Genomic DNA, 17,016 nt, shown 5'->3' on the forward strand with positions numbered 1-17,016 from the left:
TCAACGGGGGGTCAAAAAATTAAGTTGATAAATGGAAGTCTCAAATTTTATAATCTATCCTTTTCAAACAATTTTTACAAACCCAATAATATTCAACTCATAAGTCTATAAAAACTGATCAAATTCAATTCTAAATATCAAGTAACTAACTAATATATCAAAATTAAACCACATCCCCACATCTCTACAATTTACAGTTTTATCAATTCTTTAAATTCATTTAAAATTAACTTAATTACTAACAAAAATGTATCAAACTCAACTTAAAACATCAACTAATTAACTCATACATCAATATAAACATAACTAAATCAAAATTCATATCAAAATCTAGGAATTTCATATTCTAATTTCAAACCAATTTATTAAACTCAATAAAAACTCATAGCTCATAATCTTTCATCAATTAAAAAAGTTAAAAGAAAATAATTTTAAGTAAAAAAAATAAAATAAGCATTATCTTACCTTGTAATCCAAATAAGTAGTCTTTTTTTAGTATACAACCAAAGGAAAAAAAATAATATAAGAAAAAATGAGAGGAAACGAGAAAGAGAGAAAAGTTTAAAAAGTATTAATTAATAATTATTTTTGTGGGTCTAACATAAATTTAAGTAGGTTAAAATTGTAAATTCTATAAAACATAAAAACTTGTTTTTATTCTTTCAAAAAGTCGAGTGGGTTCAATTGAACCCACATGTTTGTATGTGGTTGCGTGCCTACTGTCAAAGTCAGTTCATACGTATCTTAACTAATCTCCCAAAACCTTGGAACTACCTTTCGGATAAGAGCTCTAATGACTATCTCTATTAGAGATTGAAAAGAGACTTAAACTCGAAAACTCTTAAATAATACACCTAAAAGTCCTTATTAAACCACTCAACCACCTAGAGATAGATGCCTCACCAATTTAAATATAGCTAAGGTATTTTATCTTCATAATTGAATAAACACTATAATTAATTAATACGATATTACAAGTTGTTGAATTAAATAGAAAGCCAATGATTTAAAAGCTTATTAACAAAACAATTGAACTTGTCAACAAGCTTAAACCAAATTGAAGTGGAGGCAAGTAGAAAATTTAACACAATGAGACTCAAAATTCCTCAATCAAATTAAAGGAGGCATGTCCCTCTTAAAGAAAGCAGCCAACCGTTGGATCAAATCCTTGGCTTTCTCATTTTGCAAATCATACAAATGAAACCCATGACCTTCTCCATCTGTCTCCATAATTTCCGCGACGCCCATCCACCCACACCTACTCAATTCTTGATAATAAACCCACCCTCTGTCTTTCAACACATCCTTCTCAGCCACACAAATTAAAACCCTTTTGCATCCGAGCCCCGTCAAACTTGGAGCATCGGCAGAAACCGGGTTGACCCTTGGGTCATTATTATCCGGATTCGACGGACAGATAAATGGCCACAAACGATCTGTTGCGGCCTTTGAATCCATATTTGCAGTCTCTGACCCGATAGGATCCGACCCCCAAAAATATGGGTGGACCAAAGCAACCCCTAAAAGCGGTACACTGAGCCCAAACTCCGGGTGTCCAGCTAGTATAGCCATATTATGAGCGATATTCGCACCAGCACTCTCTCCAGATAAAAACACTCTTTCAAAATCTGCATGGTCATTCAAACAAGACTCGGGTCCATCATTATTACTATGGGAAACAACCCATTGAAGAGCAACCCAAGAGTCTTCATATGCTGTAGGGATCGGATGCTCAGGAGCTTTCCTGTAGTTCACTGAAACAGCAATAACATTAGCTTCGGCAACGAGAGTATTAAGGTAGTTGTGATATTTGGAAGTGAAAGGTGAAGATATGCAAAAGCCGCCGCCGTGAAAGTAGACCAAAAGAGGAAGCTTTTGGTTCGTGTTGATGTGTTTGGGGAGGAAAAGACGAGCAGAGATGTTGGGTTCAGTAAGGATGGTTATGTCCTTGGATAAAACTCCAGTAAGAGAATCGTTTGATGTTGCAGGGACAAAGTCGGTGTCGAGGAGTCTTTCGACATGGCCATCTTGGTAGACACGAAGTAATGGGAGAAACTCGCATTGAATTTCTGGTTTGATAGACGACTCCATGAGAGTGTGTTTGAGATTGTTAGATGATGTTTGTAATGTTTCTTATCCTCTCGTTTATATTTATAGATGAGTTTGTCTGTTTGTGTTTGTGTGTGGCCATACATGAACTTGGAAATGGTTCATACATGCATCCATCTGCCATTTGTTAAGACTTCTAATCCATTTTGATTTTTGATGTGTGCTAGCTTTAGAGCTAGGGATTCTACCAAACCAATTCACTGCATAATAACTTTGAGCCAATCCGCCACAACCCATTATCAAAAGTTTGGGAATGGGTTGGATTGGGGCGGGTTTATGGGTAACTTACCCATTCAAAATTTTCTAATATGAAATTGTTTGCATATATATATAATTTTTTTCAGTTATAAAATTGTTATATAAATATATTGTAAAATTATTATATAAATATATTAAAACTATTTACATTAGGAATTAAGTAAAAAAGTTAAAAAGAAAAAAAATGGAAATAAATATTGTTGTGAAAAACAGTGGTGCAATGGCCCAAAATGAGCCGTTAAGCTAAAAGCCCAAAGGCTAAGCCCCATCCTAAAGCAAAATCCATAAATAAAATAATAATAATACAACGAAAAAAACACCATCGTTTCTTTCTGGTATTAAATTTACCAATACACTTCTTTGAACCCAAAACCCGCAACGCAATAGTCGTTTATACTAAGGTAGAGAGAAATGGAGAAGATGAGTGTGGTGAGATCCATATGCAGAGCAGCCCGTTTCAGATCTTCAATCATTGCCGCCGCCAATAACCATCATGTTCGTCNTTCATAATTGAATAAACACTATAATTAATTAATACGATATTACAAGTTGTTGAATTAAATAGAAAGCCAATGATTTAAAAGCTTATTAACAAAACAATTGAACTTGTCAACAAGCTTAAACCAAATTGAAGTGGAGGTAAGTAGAAAATTTAACACAATGAGACTCAAAATTCCACAATCAAATTAAAGGGGGCATGTCCCTGTTAAAGAAAGCAGCCAACCGTTGGATCAAATCCTTGGCTTTCTCATTTTGCAAATCATACAAGTGAAACCCATGACCTTCTCCATCTGTCTCCATAATCTCCGCGACGCCCATCCACCCACACCTACTCAATTCTTGATAATAAACCCACCCTCTGTCTTTCAACACATCCTTCTCAGCCACACAAATTAAAACCCTTTTGCATCCGAGCCCCGTCAAACTTGGAGCATCGGCAGAAACCGGGTTGACCCTTGGGTCATTATTATCCGGATTCGACGGACAGATAAATGGCCACAAACGATCTGTTGCGGCCTTTGAATCCATATTTGCAGTCTCTGACCCGATAGGATCCGACCCCCAAAAATATGGGTGGACCAAAGCAACCCCTAAAAGCGGTACACTGAGCCCAAACTCCGGGTGTCCAGCTAGTATAGCCATATTATGAGCGATATTCGCACCAGCACTCTCTCCAGATAAAAACACTCTTTCAAAGTCAGCATGGTCATTCAAACAAGACTCGGGTCCATCATTATTACTATGGGAAACAACCCATTGAAGAGCAACCCAAGAGTCTTCATATGCTGTAGGGATCGGATGCTCAGGAGCTTTCCTGTAGTTCACTGAAACAGCAATAACATTAGCTTCGGCAACGAGAGTATTAAGGTAGTTGTGGTATTTGGAAGTGAAAGGTGAAGATATGCAAAAGCCGCCGCCGTGAAAGTAGACCAAAAGAGGAAGCTTTTGGTTCGTGTTGATGTGTCTGGGGAGGAAAAGACGAGCAGAGATGTTGGGTTCAGTAAGGATGGTTATGTCCTTGGATAAAACTCCAGTAAGAGAATCGTTTGATGTTGCAGGGACAAAGTCGGTGTCGAGGAGTCTTTCGACATGGCCATCTTTGTAGACACGAAGTAATGGAAGAAACTCGCATTGAATTTCTGGTTTGGTAGACGATTCCATGAGAGAGTGTTTGAGATTGTTAGATGATGTTTGTAATGTTTCTTATCCTCTCGTTTATATTTATAGATGAGTTTGTCTGTTTGTGTTTGTGTGTGGCCATACATGAACTTGGAAATGGTTCATACATGCATCCATCTGCCATTTGTTAAGACTTCTAATCCATTTTGATTTTTGATGTGTGCTAGCTTTAGAGCTAGGGATTCTACCAAACCAATTCACTGCATAATAACTTTGAGCCAATCCGCCACAACCCATTATCAAAAGTTTGGGAATGGGTTGGATTGGGGCGGGTTTATGGGTAACTTACCCATTCAAAATTTTCTAATATGAAATTGTTTGCATATATATATAATTTTTTTCAGTTATAAAATTGTTATATAAATATATTGTAAAATTATTATATAAATATATTAAAACTATTTACATTAGGAATTAAGTAAAAAAGTTAAAAAGAAAAAAAATGGAAATAAATATTGTTGTGAAAAACAGTGGTGCAATGGCCCAAAATGAGCCGTTAAGCTAAAAGCCCAAAGGCTAAGCCCCATCCTAAAGCAAAATCCATAAATAAAATAATAATAATACAACGAAAAAAACACCATCGTTTCTTTCTGGTATTAAATTTACCAATACACTTCTTTGAACCCAAAACCCGCAACGCAATAGTCGTTTATACTAAGGTAGAGAGAAATGGAGAAGATGAGTGTGGTGAGATCCATATGCAGAGCAGCCCGTTTCAGATCTTCAATCATTGCCGCCGCCAATAACCATCATGTTCGTCACCTGTTATCTTCTCGAACGCTTTTCAGTTTGTCCTCTCCTTCTGCTTCAAGTCCTTCCAAATCCCTCACTTCAGGTACTTCCTTAGCTTTCGATCGCAAACCCATAACAATTTGTTATATAAAATTTAAACATCACTGTTAAAATGTACGAAGCTTGATCAACATCAAACTTGTTTTTTTTTTCAATTTATTACCTTTAGATATCTTGTTTATCTTTTTATGCTCTTTGGTTCATAACTAATATGATGTATTAGCTCGCTCTGTAATTTAAATTGTATGTTTCGAAGTACGAGGGTTCAACTCATGGTGATGAGAGATTTATTGCTAGCGGACTTGTTTGGGTATTATCAATTGTTATGTTTTGTACTTTCCAAAGTGTTTTTAACTTTTCCATGGGTTTTTTAGATTAAAAACTTGTCTGCTGGGTCGGTCTTTGAGTTTATGGTAGAGTAACTTAACTGATAGAGTTGATACTAAGGTCATTTAGAAACTGTACCCTTATTACTGACCCATTGTATCTTAGTTAGCACATCAATTTATGCCATCTTCTTAAGCAGTCTCAGTTCTCCTCTATGACTAGCATATTCTCTCTTCTTAAAATTTGGTGAATGAGTTTTTTATTTATTTTATGTATTTTACAAGAGCTGGCAATGTTGGCGATTGTTTGAGGGTTTTTGTTTTTTTGTTCTTTCATTTTTCAATTCAGTTAGTTATTGATTAAATATGTAATATACCTCAGTGAATAATGAGTATTATGCAAGGAACTGGACCTTTCTTTAATGAGATTTTCGTGGGATTGATAAAACTGTAAATATTGTGCAAAAATGTATAATTCCATTATATCTGGTGAGTTCAATCTATTTTGGTAGTTTAATGAGTATTTTCATGAGCACATTTGACTATAGTTGCTTCTGAACTATTGGTGTAACTTGATTTACCTGTGTTTTTTGTCCTAGAGTTATCCTTTTGACTGTTATGCAATTGAGTGATAGATATCAAATGCTTAACTTGTTCTATTGGTGTAAAATTCACAGATTGCCGCTCTCCTCTTATGATGAGCTTAGGGGGCACCCGCTCTTTCAGTGAAGATCTTGCTCACATGCCTGTAATAAAAGATCCTGAAATTGAGCGTGTTTTCAAGGACTTGATGGCTGAAAGCTGGGATGAGATTCCTGAGAGAGTCCTCCATGATGTGAAGAAGGTTTTGTCGAAAAACACAGATGACAAGGCTGGCCAGGAGGTCTTGAAAACTGTTTTCGGCTCAGCTAAAGCAGTTGAGGAGTTTACTGGGATTATTATGAATATGAAAATGGAAATTGACGATAGTATTGGGATGAGTGGTGAGGTAATATGGTTTATATGGGATCATGGACTTGCTTTCTTTTTCTGTCTCAAGAGTTCTTGTGGTTTAATGATTTGAACTTTATGTAGGATGTAAAACCCTTGCCAGATGATTTGTCCAATGCGCTTCGTACAGTTTATCAACGTTATACTACCTATTTGGATGCATTTGGTCCTGAAGAATCCTTTTTGCGAAAGAAGGTGGAGATGGAATTGGGGTCTAAGATGATTTTCTTAAAGATGAGATGCAGTCGCCTTGGTTCTGAGTGGGGAAAGGTATTATCCTGATCATGGTGTTATTCCGGCTTAAGATATCTGTACATGAATTTTGGCAATTTACGTGTTTTATAGCACTCATGTCATTTTTTATGTTCCATAAGGCTTCATGTTAGACAACCTAATTATTAAGTTAAATACACCAACGATTATTTCTGAGAAACAGACAAAAGGCCGTTTAGGTCAAGGTGTAATTGGCCTTTGCTTTTTGTTGATCTGTACATCTAGCATAGATCAACTAAGAACAATTTGCACAAGTTACCTCCCTCCCCTTTTTCCTGTTCCATATAATTGTGAGGGAACTTAGAAGGGAGTTCTCATTTTAAAGGGTTTCATTTCTGCAAATGTGTTTTTGGGTTTGGCATTGGTTGTAAAATGCGATTAATATGTGACAATTCCTTGAAGTCTATTTATGTCATATGCATATGTGTTGGTGAACTCTGGCTGCAATGCTAATTGCTTTGTAAACCGTAATAACCTTTACGAAACTTCTTATTGCAGGTTACTGTACTTGGGACATCTGGTCTTTCTGGGTCATATGTGGAGCAAAGAGCTTAGCCCAGAGTTGAAAGGTTTATTGTAATTGTGACTTTCTTGTGCCGGCAACGTGCTTTTGGTTAGTGAGAGACAAGTCATTTTCTCTTGGAGTTGTATGGCAGTTTAATAAAAGCTTAAGCATCAACTATAAATGAATAAGACAGTGCTTTATCATCTTTCATTAGGCCTGGAAATGTTTCGTTTGTATCTTCATTTTCTAGCATATCCCAAAATCTATCCTTCTTCCAATTTTTTATGTTTCTGGCAATGGTTAGCAAATCTGAGCTCGTTGATGGTGATTTTGGTTACGATTTCCTCTACTCTTAGGACTACCTATAATATCTGAAAGGAGCCCAAGGCTTGTTTATAGGCCATCGGCATTTAGATGTTTTGGACTTTGTCACCAACCGTGTATACGATGCTTGCGGTTTTTGATGAATTAGTTGTCGTATGCACGGCCTAGTCATTAGGTTATACATTGTGAATGGTCTTAACCATAACATGAATATGAAATAAAGCAATAATTTTAAGTTGCAAAATGGACATAGCTCAGCAAGGATTTCGATGAGAAGCATGTTTCGTGCTGGTTGTAGCCACTAGGGATATTGACTTATCAGAACGGCAAAAACAGTGCTTCTAAAAGCTGATTAAATGACCCATTTTTGTGTGTTTTTTCTTAATGATGATTAAAAAATGAGAAATTTGGCTGCCTGAAGTGCCTTTTTAGGCTCTTTATTATTCTTAAGCGAGTAGATCTGCTTCCATTGATAAACAGAAGAAATAAAGGAAAAAGAAAACAGATATCCTAAAGACAAGGCATCTTAGCAATTCTAGTGCCTTTACGCCATGACCAAGATTCAGATGGCGATTTGGGTAGAGGTGGTAGTAACACAGCCCTCCTGCAGAGGCCGAATGGCCATCCCTCACAAAAGCAAAGTTCTTGAACTATAGACCTCCGGAGATCCTGAAAATCAAGCTTTGGAAAATCTTGAAAATCAAACCCATTCAAGCTTGGACTATAGCCGGATAAGTTTGTCTTTACCGAGTAATATGCTTCCCTGCTCACAGCACTCGAATAACAAGAGAAACAGCTTCCAACTGAAAAGTATTCATCTCTCGCTTCTTCTTCATCATCATCATCATCATATTTTTGTTGATGTGCTTTTAAGTACAATTCTCTGCTTCTTGGTGAAAAGACCCAGGAAAAGCTATCAGTCATGGGACAAGGCTTGCGTCTCAGCTTCTCCATTGCTCGACTTCGGATTTCTGAGACAACCACCTGTTGTAAACCCAAAGAAACACTCATAGATTTGTAGTAAAAAACAAAAGCTAGAAATAAAATTTGCTAGTGTGAATGGTGAGTACTTCCTGCTCATGATCAAAGTCGGTTGTTTGATACTCCTCCTCTGGGCTCGAAGGCGGAAACCGTCCATTGCCGTTATGACAATTTGAAAACACATTCTTCAAAACCATGGCAAGGAATTTGCATCTCTTGGAGTCCTGTGGTGGCTCTTCATGGTAAAAGGCACTCATGTTGAAGAAGTAGCTGCTCAAAAATGCAGTTCAAATTGATTCTTCAGCGGTATTTATAATAGATTCAAAGTTGATAGCGGCCTTGCAGCTTATTGAAAACAGTGGTTTCTAAAATTCTTTGGGGTTAAGACAAAGTAAAAAAAAGCACACACGACAATCTAACAAATAAACCCTCAAATTCGCGCGAATTCTCATTGTCGTCTGTCGTCTGTCGGCTAAAAATTCGTATTCATTTCTTTAAAGGGTCAATTTATTTCAGTCATACTCCATAGCTAATGCGTAGTTTTTTACACTTCAAGTTGAAGTCATGAAGAACTAAGACAAGGTACCTAACCACACTGCATACGACAAAATTTGATATAACTCCATCGAAACATTAACTTTCTTGTGCAAATAAATTGAAAATATCAATCTACTTACCTTATTTCTTCCAAGACCGGAGTAATATGATCAGGAAGCAACTGAATCTAATAATAATATTATCATAGATTTTGATCAAGTAAGATCCGGCAGAAGAAAAAGTTTGTTTGAGTACGTGATATCTTTTTCTCTCTGCCTCATATCAACCACCCATTGCAACTTTTTTTCCAGTAAAGTTGAAATGGTGGAACCACTAAGTTGAACAAGCATTTATTGTAAGTGGAACGTTTAATTGTTTTCGTGGTCATAATTTTCCAAGCGTTATGATGAGGTAGTGCAGTGCAGCGCAGCACTTTTGAAACCGCTTTAAACTGTTAATTAAAGCCTCACATGAACATGCTAAGTTGCTAACACCTACCTTTACCAAAAAATAAAAATAAAAATAAAAACTTTTTACAACCAAAAAGCAGGGTTTTCATTGAAATCATGATCAGACAGGACAACGTGGTTCAATCAAAGTAGGTTAAAAAAAGCAAACAGCTACATGAATCAAACGCGTATTGGGAAATATTTTCATAAATGTGTAATAGCAGACGTCAGATGAATCAACCTAATCCATCTCTTTCAAGACTTAAACTCCGAAGGACACATGCGTCTTCCAGGAATGACTTTGACAGCCAGATAGTTTGGTATTGTTAACAAATGAATTGCATTAAGTTCAGATGTCAATTCTCTTACCCTATCACTGAAGCAGGAATTATTTCCCATAAAACTGCTTCCTTGAACTGCAGTTTGTTTGATATTTAATTATAAAACATTAAAGGAGCATCCTTAAACTTGAGATTACGAGAATTGCGTTTGCATCATGAGAAACAACTCTATTACTTTAACACCTTCAAACTCTGTGCAATCCTTGGTGAATTTAAACTTATATATCACAAAAGAAGATTATGCACAGAGCAATTGACAATGTAAGTGAACAACAGAAGCTGATCCAGGACAACAAACATCATGATTACAGTCCAGAATCATACATCATGTAATCTTTTTCCCTTATTCAACCTGTCACATATAAAACAGTGCAACCAGCTGAATAGCCCTGGCACCCAATTCTGAAGACTAAAGAAAAGTGTAAAATGCAAGCAAGTAGATACTGCCATATAGTGTATAGTGGTTCTCATGCCAACTTTAATTGGTTTTTGAAAAGGTCACCGGCCATATCTTCTCCTCCCTTTCTTCTCCCACACATGGATCATCACAGAGAATCTCCTATCAATTGAAAATGATGTTAAGAAACGATTGGGCAATCAAATGTGCATATATCAAGCTAAAAAGGAGACAAAAGTAATTTAGTCTGACCTCACAAAACCTTGATGAATGAAAAAGGTTCCACAAAAGATTACATACCAGTAAGGGACAAGTTCCACAGTCAAAGCAGAGAAAACATGAAGGGAATATTACTTATGCCTTATTACGATTAAATGCTAGTTTATATTGCTAAATATTATAAAGGACATTTTATTACAAGATCAAGTAACAATGAAACTAGAGGTGCCATTGCCATTGCAGCATATGAAACTTCGGTTATTTCTTACAAATAATTTATTATTGTTGGTCTATAGTACCTCGTAATACATAAAGCATAAACTTCAACATCAAAAATTTGTAATACCAGTCTTTTACTCATAAGACTTCCACTTGTAGAGGTCATGCCAAACTGCTTTGAAAAGCGAACATTATATTCTTTCCCCACAATACCACAATGTCTTCTAACAAATGAAATCAATTCAATACATGATAACCAACTGATAAAAGATTAAGATGATGGAGCTTGCTTCTGGTCAGAATGTCACAAAACGTTTGCGGCAACTGGAAGAACCTTAGCTGGATACAACCTGAACTGGGAAGTAACGAATAAACCTCAACCTTGAGATACAACTGTCCTTTACCTTTTAACCTTTCTTACAAGAGTTTCAATCATCAACTTCATTCTATAAATCAACGTAAAAATTCATATATAATTTTTAGCTCCGCATTGCTTTGCCTCCCTGATCAACCACACCATAGGGAACACAACTCTTTATTCCAACAAAAGCCTCAGAACCTAATGAGAGACCAAAAAGGAAGACATAATTAGCCAACCTACCAAATTCTAAGTTAATGTATTTGCAAAACCAAATGATCCCTCTGTTCTTCTCTCAAAAAGACTTCACTAATAGAAAAATGATCTTGTTCTGTTACGGTATATTCCTTAAGGTTTTACAATTAGATAATGCACCTAAATTGAATCATACAGTGAGTTCTAATACTTTTCAGAAGAATTTTCTTCATCACCTGAGAAATGCGCATCCAACAGGAGAAACTAATTTTGTTACGTTTAAATAAGCATCAATACAATGAGTTTAAAAAAAATGGAGCAAGTAATCAGAAATCAACTGTTAATAAATTCAAAATCAGTTTACACAACAATACTACTAAAACATCAAGCTAATACCAAATTAAGACAAATATCATAAAATCCATTATCTTCTAAAATTAAAATATAAAAAGGTACCAGCTAATTCAGTGAGAAGAGTTCTGAAGCTGCTGAGATGTTAGAGAAATGAGAGACTGAAGCTTAGCAACTGCAGTGGTCTTATCAGGTGGGCATTTGGAAAGAGAAAGGTTTAGAGAGAGAAGAGCCTCATCAAGTTTGCCAGCAGCCAATGCTGCACATCCTGCCTTATAAGCCTCATCTGCAATTTTTGCATCATATTGTGAAGTGACACTTTCCTCCGAGTTGAAGTTCTTTGACAAGGAAGATGGAGAGGCAAGGTAAGCAGTAGCACGAGCATACTCAAGATTAGTAATGGCTGTGTTAATCTCGGCCATAAGGGCTTCAGGCGTTGATGGCATAATCTTCACGCCATCAAACACACTCCAATGGAAAGTCCCATCTCCAGAGCCCATCTCTCTTTTCAGCTGTGATTGCTAATGTAGATTTAAAAGGAAGGTTTTTCACGGAAATGATGACTCGGGAATCTGAATATCCATGTTCAATAAACTAAAGATTAAAAAACAAGTGGCCCATTGAATTGAACAGAATTGACCCAGAACTAGTTTTTCCCAATCCAGAAACTCCAAAGCTATGCAAGCCCAAGAGGATCATACAAAGTGTCAAAATCAAGGCTCAGGTGTGATTAATTCTATTGCTTTACATTTGAAAGGCATAAGGTTGGAGGTGATTTTTGCCCTAAATTTTTTTGTCATAAACAAACTATACATGAGATGAGTGCGATAATTAATAATTACTGAAAAACTTTATTATACGCACCAAAATTAGTCTCTTTAAAATGTTTAGAAAATAATAATAATCAGTCAACAAGTTCGCATTTCGATTAAAGATATTTTCAATCCAATTGGTGAAGCCGAAAGTTTACAAAAACAGTTGTTATCTCTTTCCGTTCATCGGAAAAAGAATGGAGAATAGACACAAAAGCAGAAAATAGAGATGTACATTTAATACTGAAATTGTTCGTGAATAAAAATTAGTAGAAATTCATACCTTTTAGCTAAACCTGTTGAATTATTCGCGGGAAATCAGAACAAAGAAGATCGAGAAAGAAGAGCACCAAACTTTCCCATTTTATGATGACACGTGTTCTCCAGTGTTGAATTCGCAATGGCCCAGTCCACCCAAGGCCCAACTCCTCTTCCTTTCTCATGATTTTTCTTTGGTTATGATATGAGAAGAGGTTCGTGCTTTTCGAATTTCGATTACCAATTTAATTTAATTTCTTTAGGAAAAAAAAAAAAACCACTGGAAATGACACAGTCTGCACTCTGAACCATCTTAATTTGAGCTTCATTAATAGAAATTAATATCAGCACAAACGGCATCAGAACCCTTTTAAAGTAACCTGTAAGAAGAAAAAAATTTCACCATAAGACGTCCATAGTCCCGCAACAATAATGGTCACACAAAGAACTTACGAACAAATTTCTCTTACGGAAATTTCCGCAAAGGCCACAACAGTACTCTGCAGCCAGCAATGGCCGTAACATTATTCAGCAGCCAGCTCCTTCCTACTCATGAAAGACGAGGGGCTAAAACTTGGGAGTTGGGAGTCTCAGGTTCCAAGTGATTATCGTAGATCAAAGCAGTTTGTAATTATGGGACACAAGCACAACGCCAATCAACCAAAATTTATAATAAAATAAAATTCATTAATCACAAATGTTTGTCAACAGGAACCTTTGATCAATAAACGAACTTGCAGTGAACAAGAACCACATGAAAGAATAACTGATGCTGGAGAAGCATTCAAAGTTTGAAAAGAAATCATATTCTCATTCCTTAACAATGTGTATCCTATTTTACTCAATTCCAAAGAATTAACAGAAAAGTAATCACCACATCGACACTGATAAAATAGTTCCACTACTTCTCCATCATCTTCGACTTCAACTACCATATCCTCTAAGTTAACATCCTCTGCAGCAGCTGTATCCTGTCTTGAAACTCTCAGCTCACTATCATATATTGCACGTGATCTAGAATTGCTGAGGACTTCCCAAGCTTTCTGTACTTTAAGAAATCTATCTCCTGATCCGTTGTCACGTTCAGATGCCTCAGACCCACGCAATTTATCAGGATGATGATTAAGAATGGCAGATCGATAGCTTGTACGGATTTCCTCGTAACTTGCATCTTCTCTCACAGACAGAATATCATAGTGGGTTTCCAAGGTGCTCTCACCAAAGAGCATTATTGGATAACAAATCAACAATCGTCTTTAGATCAGCTTCACTACAGATGCAATGAATAGAGTAATTACATGAAATTTAATAGAAAGAAACCTTAACATTCATTAGAACAGCAGAAATCACTAATAAACAAAAGTCGCAGATCTTCTGGATAACAACACACAATAGACATTTGTTGCTCAACAAAATTTGCATCATCAAAGTTTGCTTAATTCCCTTACGATAAAGACAATCTGTAGCAACATGCACAATGATACAAGATTTAGGAATCAAAGGCACTTCCTACTAAGAACACATGGTGACAACTGACAAGTTTATAACATTGCATGACATCAGGTACTGTGGTAGTTTAACATTCTATTTGAAATCCTCAGATTTACCAGTCTGTGGTGAAAATTTTTAGAATGATGTGATCCACAAACTGTCTCAATTTCTAATGCACAATATTTTAGCTTTTCTTAGATCAATGATTAATATTGTAATGCTGCATTCGGCTAAATGCATTCACAGAACCACAACTAAACTCATATATATTATATACACAAATAGAAATAAGAATGAAATCACTGTAACATAATCGCAAAAGTGTATTGTAACTCAGCAAGCACAGTAATTTGTAAATATATCCATTTTTTCATGGTCCAAAGAAAAATAACACAGAAAATTTAGAACCTCAAGAATAATCAAATATAATAAACAAATAAATTCAGTCATATCATCTCCTTTTCAGTTAGTTTTGCACTGTGTTTCTGCAAAAACACTAACAGGACCTTTCTACAATACCTTCCAGCAACTTTTACGAACCCGAATAAAGGAAAATCTCATCAACAATACAAAAATAAGCCAGCACCAATACTGACCTGTGCTTAAAATGCCAATCTAAAGGTCATACTAATTTCTGTTTGCTCAAATTAATCATCACAAAGCCTCGCACAAGAATGCCAGCAAACACTTCTTATACACCACAAAATCTCTACAATCTAACAAAGATTTAGACAAACACCAATTTCAACTTCCATTAATTCACCAAAAACCCCATAAACTCACAAAAAGATACATAGTAAGACATATTTCAATAAGTAACTCGTTGCAGAAAACACGCATACCTAAAACTGTAGATGCCGGATACTTTTCTCACGTTTTCGACCTAAAACTGAGATGGGTAAGATTGGAATAGGATTTTGAGGTGTGCGAACTTTGTCAATTAAAGAATTTCAAAATTTGGAGAAAATGTCCGAAAAAGTTTGAGCAACACTCTTTAGGGTTTTTTATTTTTATGGCCGAACGACATCTTCCCACCCGAAGTTTGCCGGCAGTCGAAGGCATGGACAAAGAGAAGGCAATGGGGATGGAAAGAAGAGAAGATGCATTTTGGGAGACAGAGGACGGAAAAAAAGTTTTATGTTTAAGATTTTGAAATTACTTAAATATCCTTCAGTTTTCTTCATGACTTAGGGATTCAGGAATAGATGCCAAAAAGGCTTGCTTCATATTAGGATCATCCATACCCCTAAGTATATGATATCTTTTTACCATCTCTTTGTAATGTCTGTCCAGATCTTTCTTTTTTAGAGAATAGCATCGCATCTTGAAATATTCTTCTCTGACTTGGTTCTCATAAAGGTGAGGTAATCCACAGAATTCATCATACAGGAGATACAGGGCTTGGTTGATATCTGGCATTTGGATGAACAAATTTTGTCTATACTCCTGAAGACTTATCCACCAATCACGGAGAATGCCACCAAATCTAGCTGTAAACTGCGTAAGTACAGTAGAGACTTGGGCATTAGGTTTCAGCATCTCAGCTTGTAACCAGGCCTGAAATTCATACATTCGAGTTCTCCATTTGTGTGGAGGAAGATCATCGACAGTAAAAGTGTGGAGCTTTGCTGAAGCTTTATAAGAGTCACGTTCAGCCGGAGTATGACGAGATTGTCGATACATAGGCGTTGGAATCATCACCTTCAGGCATCTTATCATCGACCTCAGAAACAACAGGTGGTCTGGACGATTCTGGTTGATGGGTCATCAGTTGGGGATAAACATGAGGATGCTGATCAAAAGTATCATTGTCAGAGTCAAAGTCACTTTCAAATGATTCATCAGTCGAAGGTATATCGGTTTCTGGTTCTGTTGGGAAGGTAGATAGAGAATCCTGAGAAAGACCTGAGGCGGCAAGACGTTGCCTTTCTGCCATGTCTCTAAAAAAAGAGCTCATAAAATTGGAAGAGACGGGATTTCCTGAAGAGTCAGGATTAGCAGAAGGTTGGCAGTCTTCCATCATCATTATGTGCATTGGAGCCTTATCATTAGATAAAGGATGATGAGGCTTAGGAGATGGAGGATCTGAGTGACTGGAAGAGAAAGAGTCAGGAATATATGGAGTCTGCGGTCTAGCAGAATACTTTTCTCGCTTCTTTTGGTCTCGTTCCAGCTTGATCTTTTCATCACGTTCTTTGCGGAGCTTGGCATATAACTGTTCAGTGTTGCCAAAAGCTTGAACAGCACCAGAAGGTATATGAGGTGAGACCAACGGTTGGCTAATTTTTGGGAAAGGGGAAAAAGAGGGTTGTGGCCATACTGTTGTGGAATCAAAAGGGTTTGGTACCAATGACATTTCAGGGAAAGTCTATGGTTGTCTGAGTTTTTGCTTAAGATATTCCTGCTGAAGCGATGCCATTTGGGTTTTTAATGACTTCATTTCTGCTTCCTTCTGAAGAAACTGAGCTGAATAGCCATGAGAGCTACTGACAATATGCATTAACTCCTGATGGAGCTGATCAATCCGGTTTTGGAGATGATCAATTTGCTTTTGTAGCCGAGAAATCAGCAGAGTTTGGTTCTGAGACTGAGAGTCCACCTGATGAGCTACTAAATCCAGTTTTTGTTCAAGTCTAGTCATGGTTTTGTTTTGGGCTAAAGCATTTTCAGTTTGCCAATTGAGAACTGCTTCAGCTTGGGAGAGTTTGGGCGTGGATCCATCAGGTTGTATAACTTTGGAAGGAACCACTTTTGGTTGTTGAGTGGCAGTTTCTTGAAGGGAAGGAAAATCTGTGTCATAATTGGAATGTTGTCCTGTCTTTGTGGGCTCAGGGGATTGGATCATCATGACGGACTGAACAGGTGGAATATGAGCAAGGGGTGAATGGGTTGGTTTATGTTCTTTGGCAATCCACCGCAGAGACTGTTGATAACATGGTAAAGGCTGTTTGAAGTAAGGTGATTTTGTAAGTTTGGATAGTTTTAAAGGTGATTTAGGTTGAGGTTTCGGAGGGATGTCCCATGAGGGATTACTGGATGGTGAATCTTTTCTGGCTGGTGGAGAATATTTGACATAATAGTCAAATTTACCATACGGTTGACCAAGAAGACCAACTTCAGGATCATGTTCTTCAAATCAGGAATGAAGATC

General features: G+C 36.7%; 7 protein-coding genes across 9 annotated transcripts; 1 reads left to right on the forward strand and 6 right to left on the reverse strand.

Annotated features, from left to right (window-relative positions):
* Positions 1–1,080: 1,080 nt before the first annotated feature.
* LOC116129915 (2-hydroxyisoflavanone dehydratase-like) lies at positions 1,081–2,091 on the reverse strand. Its single transcript, XM_031415662.1, has one exon. It carries the CDS (start codon positions 2,089–2,091, stop codon positions 1,111–1,113), a length of 981 nt encoding a protein of 326 aa, XP_031271522.1. The 3' UTR covers positions 1,081–1,110.
* An 803-nt stretch (positions 2,092–2,894) lies between these two features.
* LOC116129924 (probable carboxylesterase 2) lies at positions 2,895–4,154 on the reverse strand. The gene has a single exon (XM_031415673.1). The coding sequence runs from the start codon at positions 4,027–4,029 to the stop codon at positions 3,049–3,051; it is 981 nt and encodes a 326-aa protein (XP_031271533.1). The 5' UTR covers positions 4,030–4,154; the 3' UTR covers positions 2,895–3,048.
* A 486-nt stretch (positions 4,155–4,640) lies between these two features.
* LOC116129925 (succinate dehydrogenase subunit 5, mitochondrial) lies at positions 4,641–7,141 on the forward strand. The gene is made up of 4 exons (XM_031415674.1): positions 4,641–4,882; positions 5,843–6,153; positions 6,240–6,425; positions 6,927–7,141. Exons 1-4 carry the CDS (start codon positions 4,717–4,719, stop codon positions 6,981–6,983), a joined length of 720 nt encoding a protein of 239 aa, XP_031271534.1. The 5' UTR covers positions 4,641–4,716; the 3' UTR covers positions 6,984–7,141.
* A 522-nt stretch (positions 7,142–7,663) lies between these two features.
* LOC116129922 lies at positions 7,664–9,097 on the reverse strand. The gene is made up of 3 exons (XM_031415670.1): positions 8,916–9,097; positions 8,328–8,508; positions 7,664–8,241 (listed from the first exon to the last, which is right to left on the reverse strand). Exons 2-3 carry the CDS (start codon positions 8,493–8,495, stop codon positions 7,768–7,770), a joined length of 642 nt encoding a protein of 213 aa, XP_031271530.1. The 5' UTR covers positions 8,496–8,508; positions 8,916–9,097; the 3' UTR covers positions 7,664–7,767.
* Positions 9,098–9,683: 586 nt separating this feature from the next.
* Positions 9,684–12,588, reverse strand: LOC116129847. 3 transcript variants are annotated; one of them, XR_004127959.1, is made up of 3 exons: positions 12,400–12,588; positions 11,410–11,816; positions 9,686–10,124 (listed from the first exon to the last, which is right to left on the reverse strand). XR_004127959.1 is itself a non-coding variant. In XM_031415576.1 (2 exons), exon 1 carries the CDS (start codon positions 11,802–11,804, stop codon positions 11,418–11,420), a length of 387 nt encoding a protein of 128 aa, XP_031271436.1. In that variant the 5' UTR covers positions 11,805–12,386; the 3' UTR covers positions 10,883–10,959; positions 11,410–11,417. The 3 variants fall into 3 exon arrangements, 1 of the variants encoding a protein (XP_031271436.1); XR_004127958.1 differs by lacking the exon at positions 12,400–12,588 and having other exon boundaries at positions 9,684–10,124; positions 11,410–12,391; XM_031415576.1 differs by lacking the exons at positions 9,686–10,124; positions 12,400–12,588 and adding an exon at positions 10,883–10,959 and having other exon boundaries at positions 11,410–12,386.
* Positions 12,589–13,066: 478 nt separating this feature from the next.
* On the reverse strand, positions 13,067–14,974 carry LOC116129928 (DPH4 homolog). The gene is made up of 2 exons (XM_031415677.1): positions 14,708–14,974; positions 13,067–13,644 (listed from the first exon to the last, which is right to left on the reverse strand). Exon 2 carries the CDS (start codon positions 13,601–13,603, stop codon positions 13,079–13,081), a length of 525 nt encoding a protein of 174 aa, XP_031271537.1. The 5' UTR covers positions 13,604–13,644; positions 14,708–14,974; the 3' UTR covers positions 13,067–13,078.
* A 542-nt stretch (positions 14,975–15,516) lies between these two features.
* LOC116129785 lies at positions 15,517–16,221 on the reverse strand. The gene has a single exon (XM_031415519.1). It carries the CDS (start codon positions 16,219–16,221, stop codon positions 15,517–15,519), a length of 705 nt encoding a protein of 234 aa, XP_031271379.1.
* Positions 16,222–17,016: the final 795 nt, after the last annotated feature.

This window comes from Pistacia vera, unplaced genomic scaffold, assembly GCF_008641045.1.
Source record: "Pistacia vera cultivar Batoury unplaced genomic scaffold, PisVer_v2 Contig214, whole genome shotgun sequence".
In the NCBI taxonomy this organism is placed as follows: domain Eukaryota; kingdom Viridiplantae; phylum Streptophyta; class Magnoliopsida; order Sapindales; family Anacardiaceae; genus Pistacia; species Pistacia vera.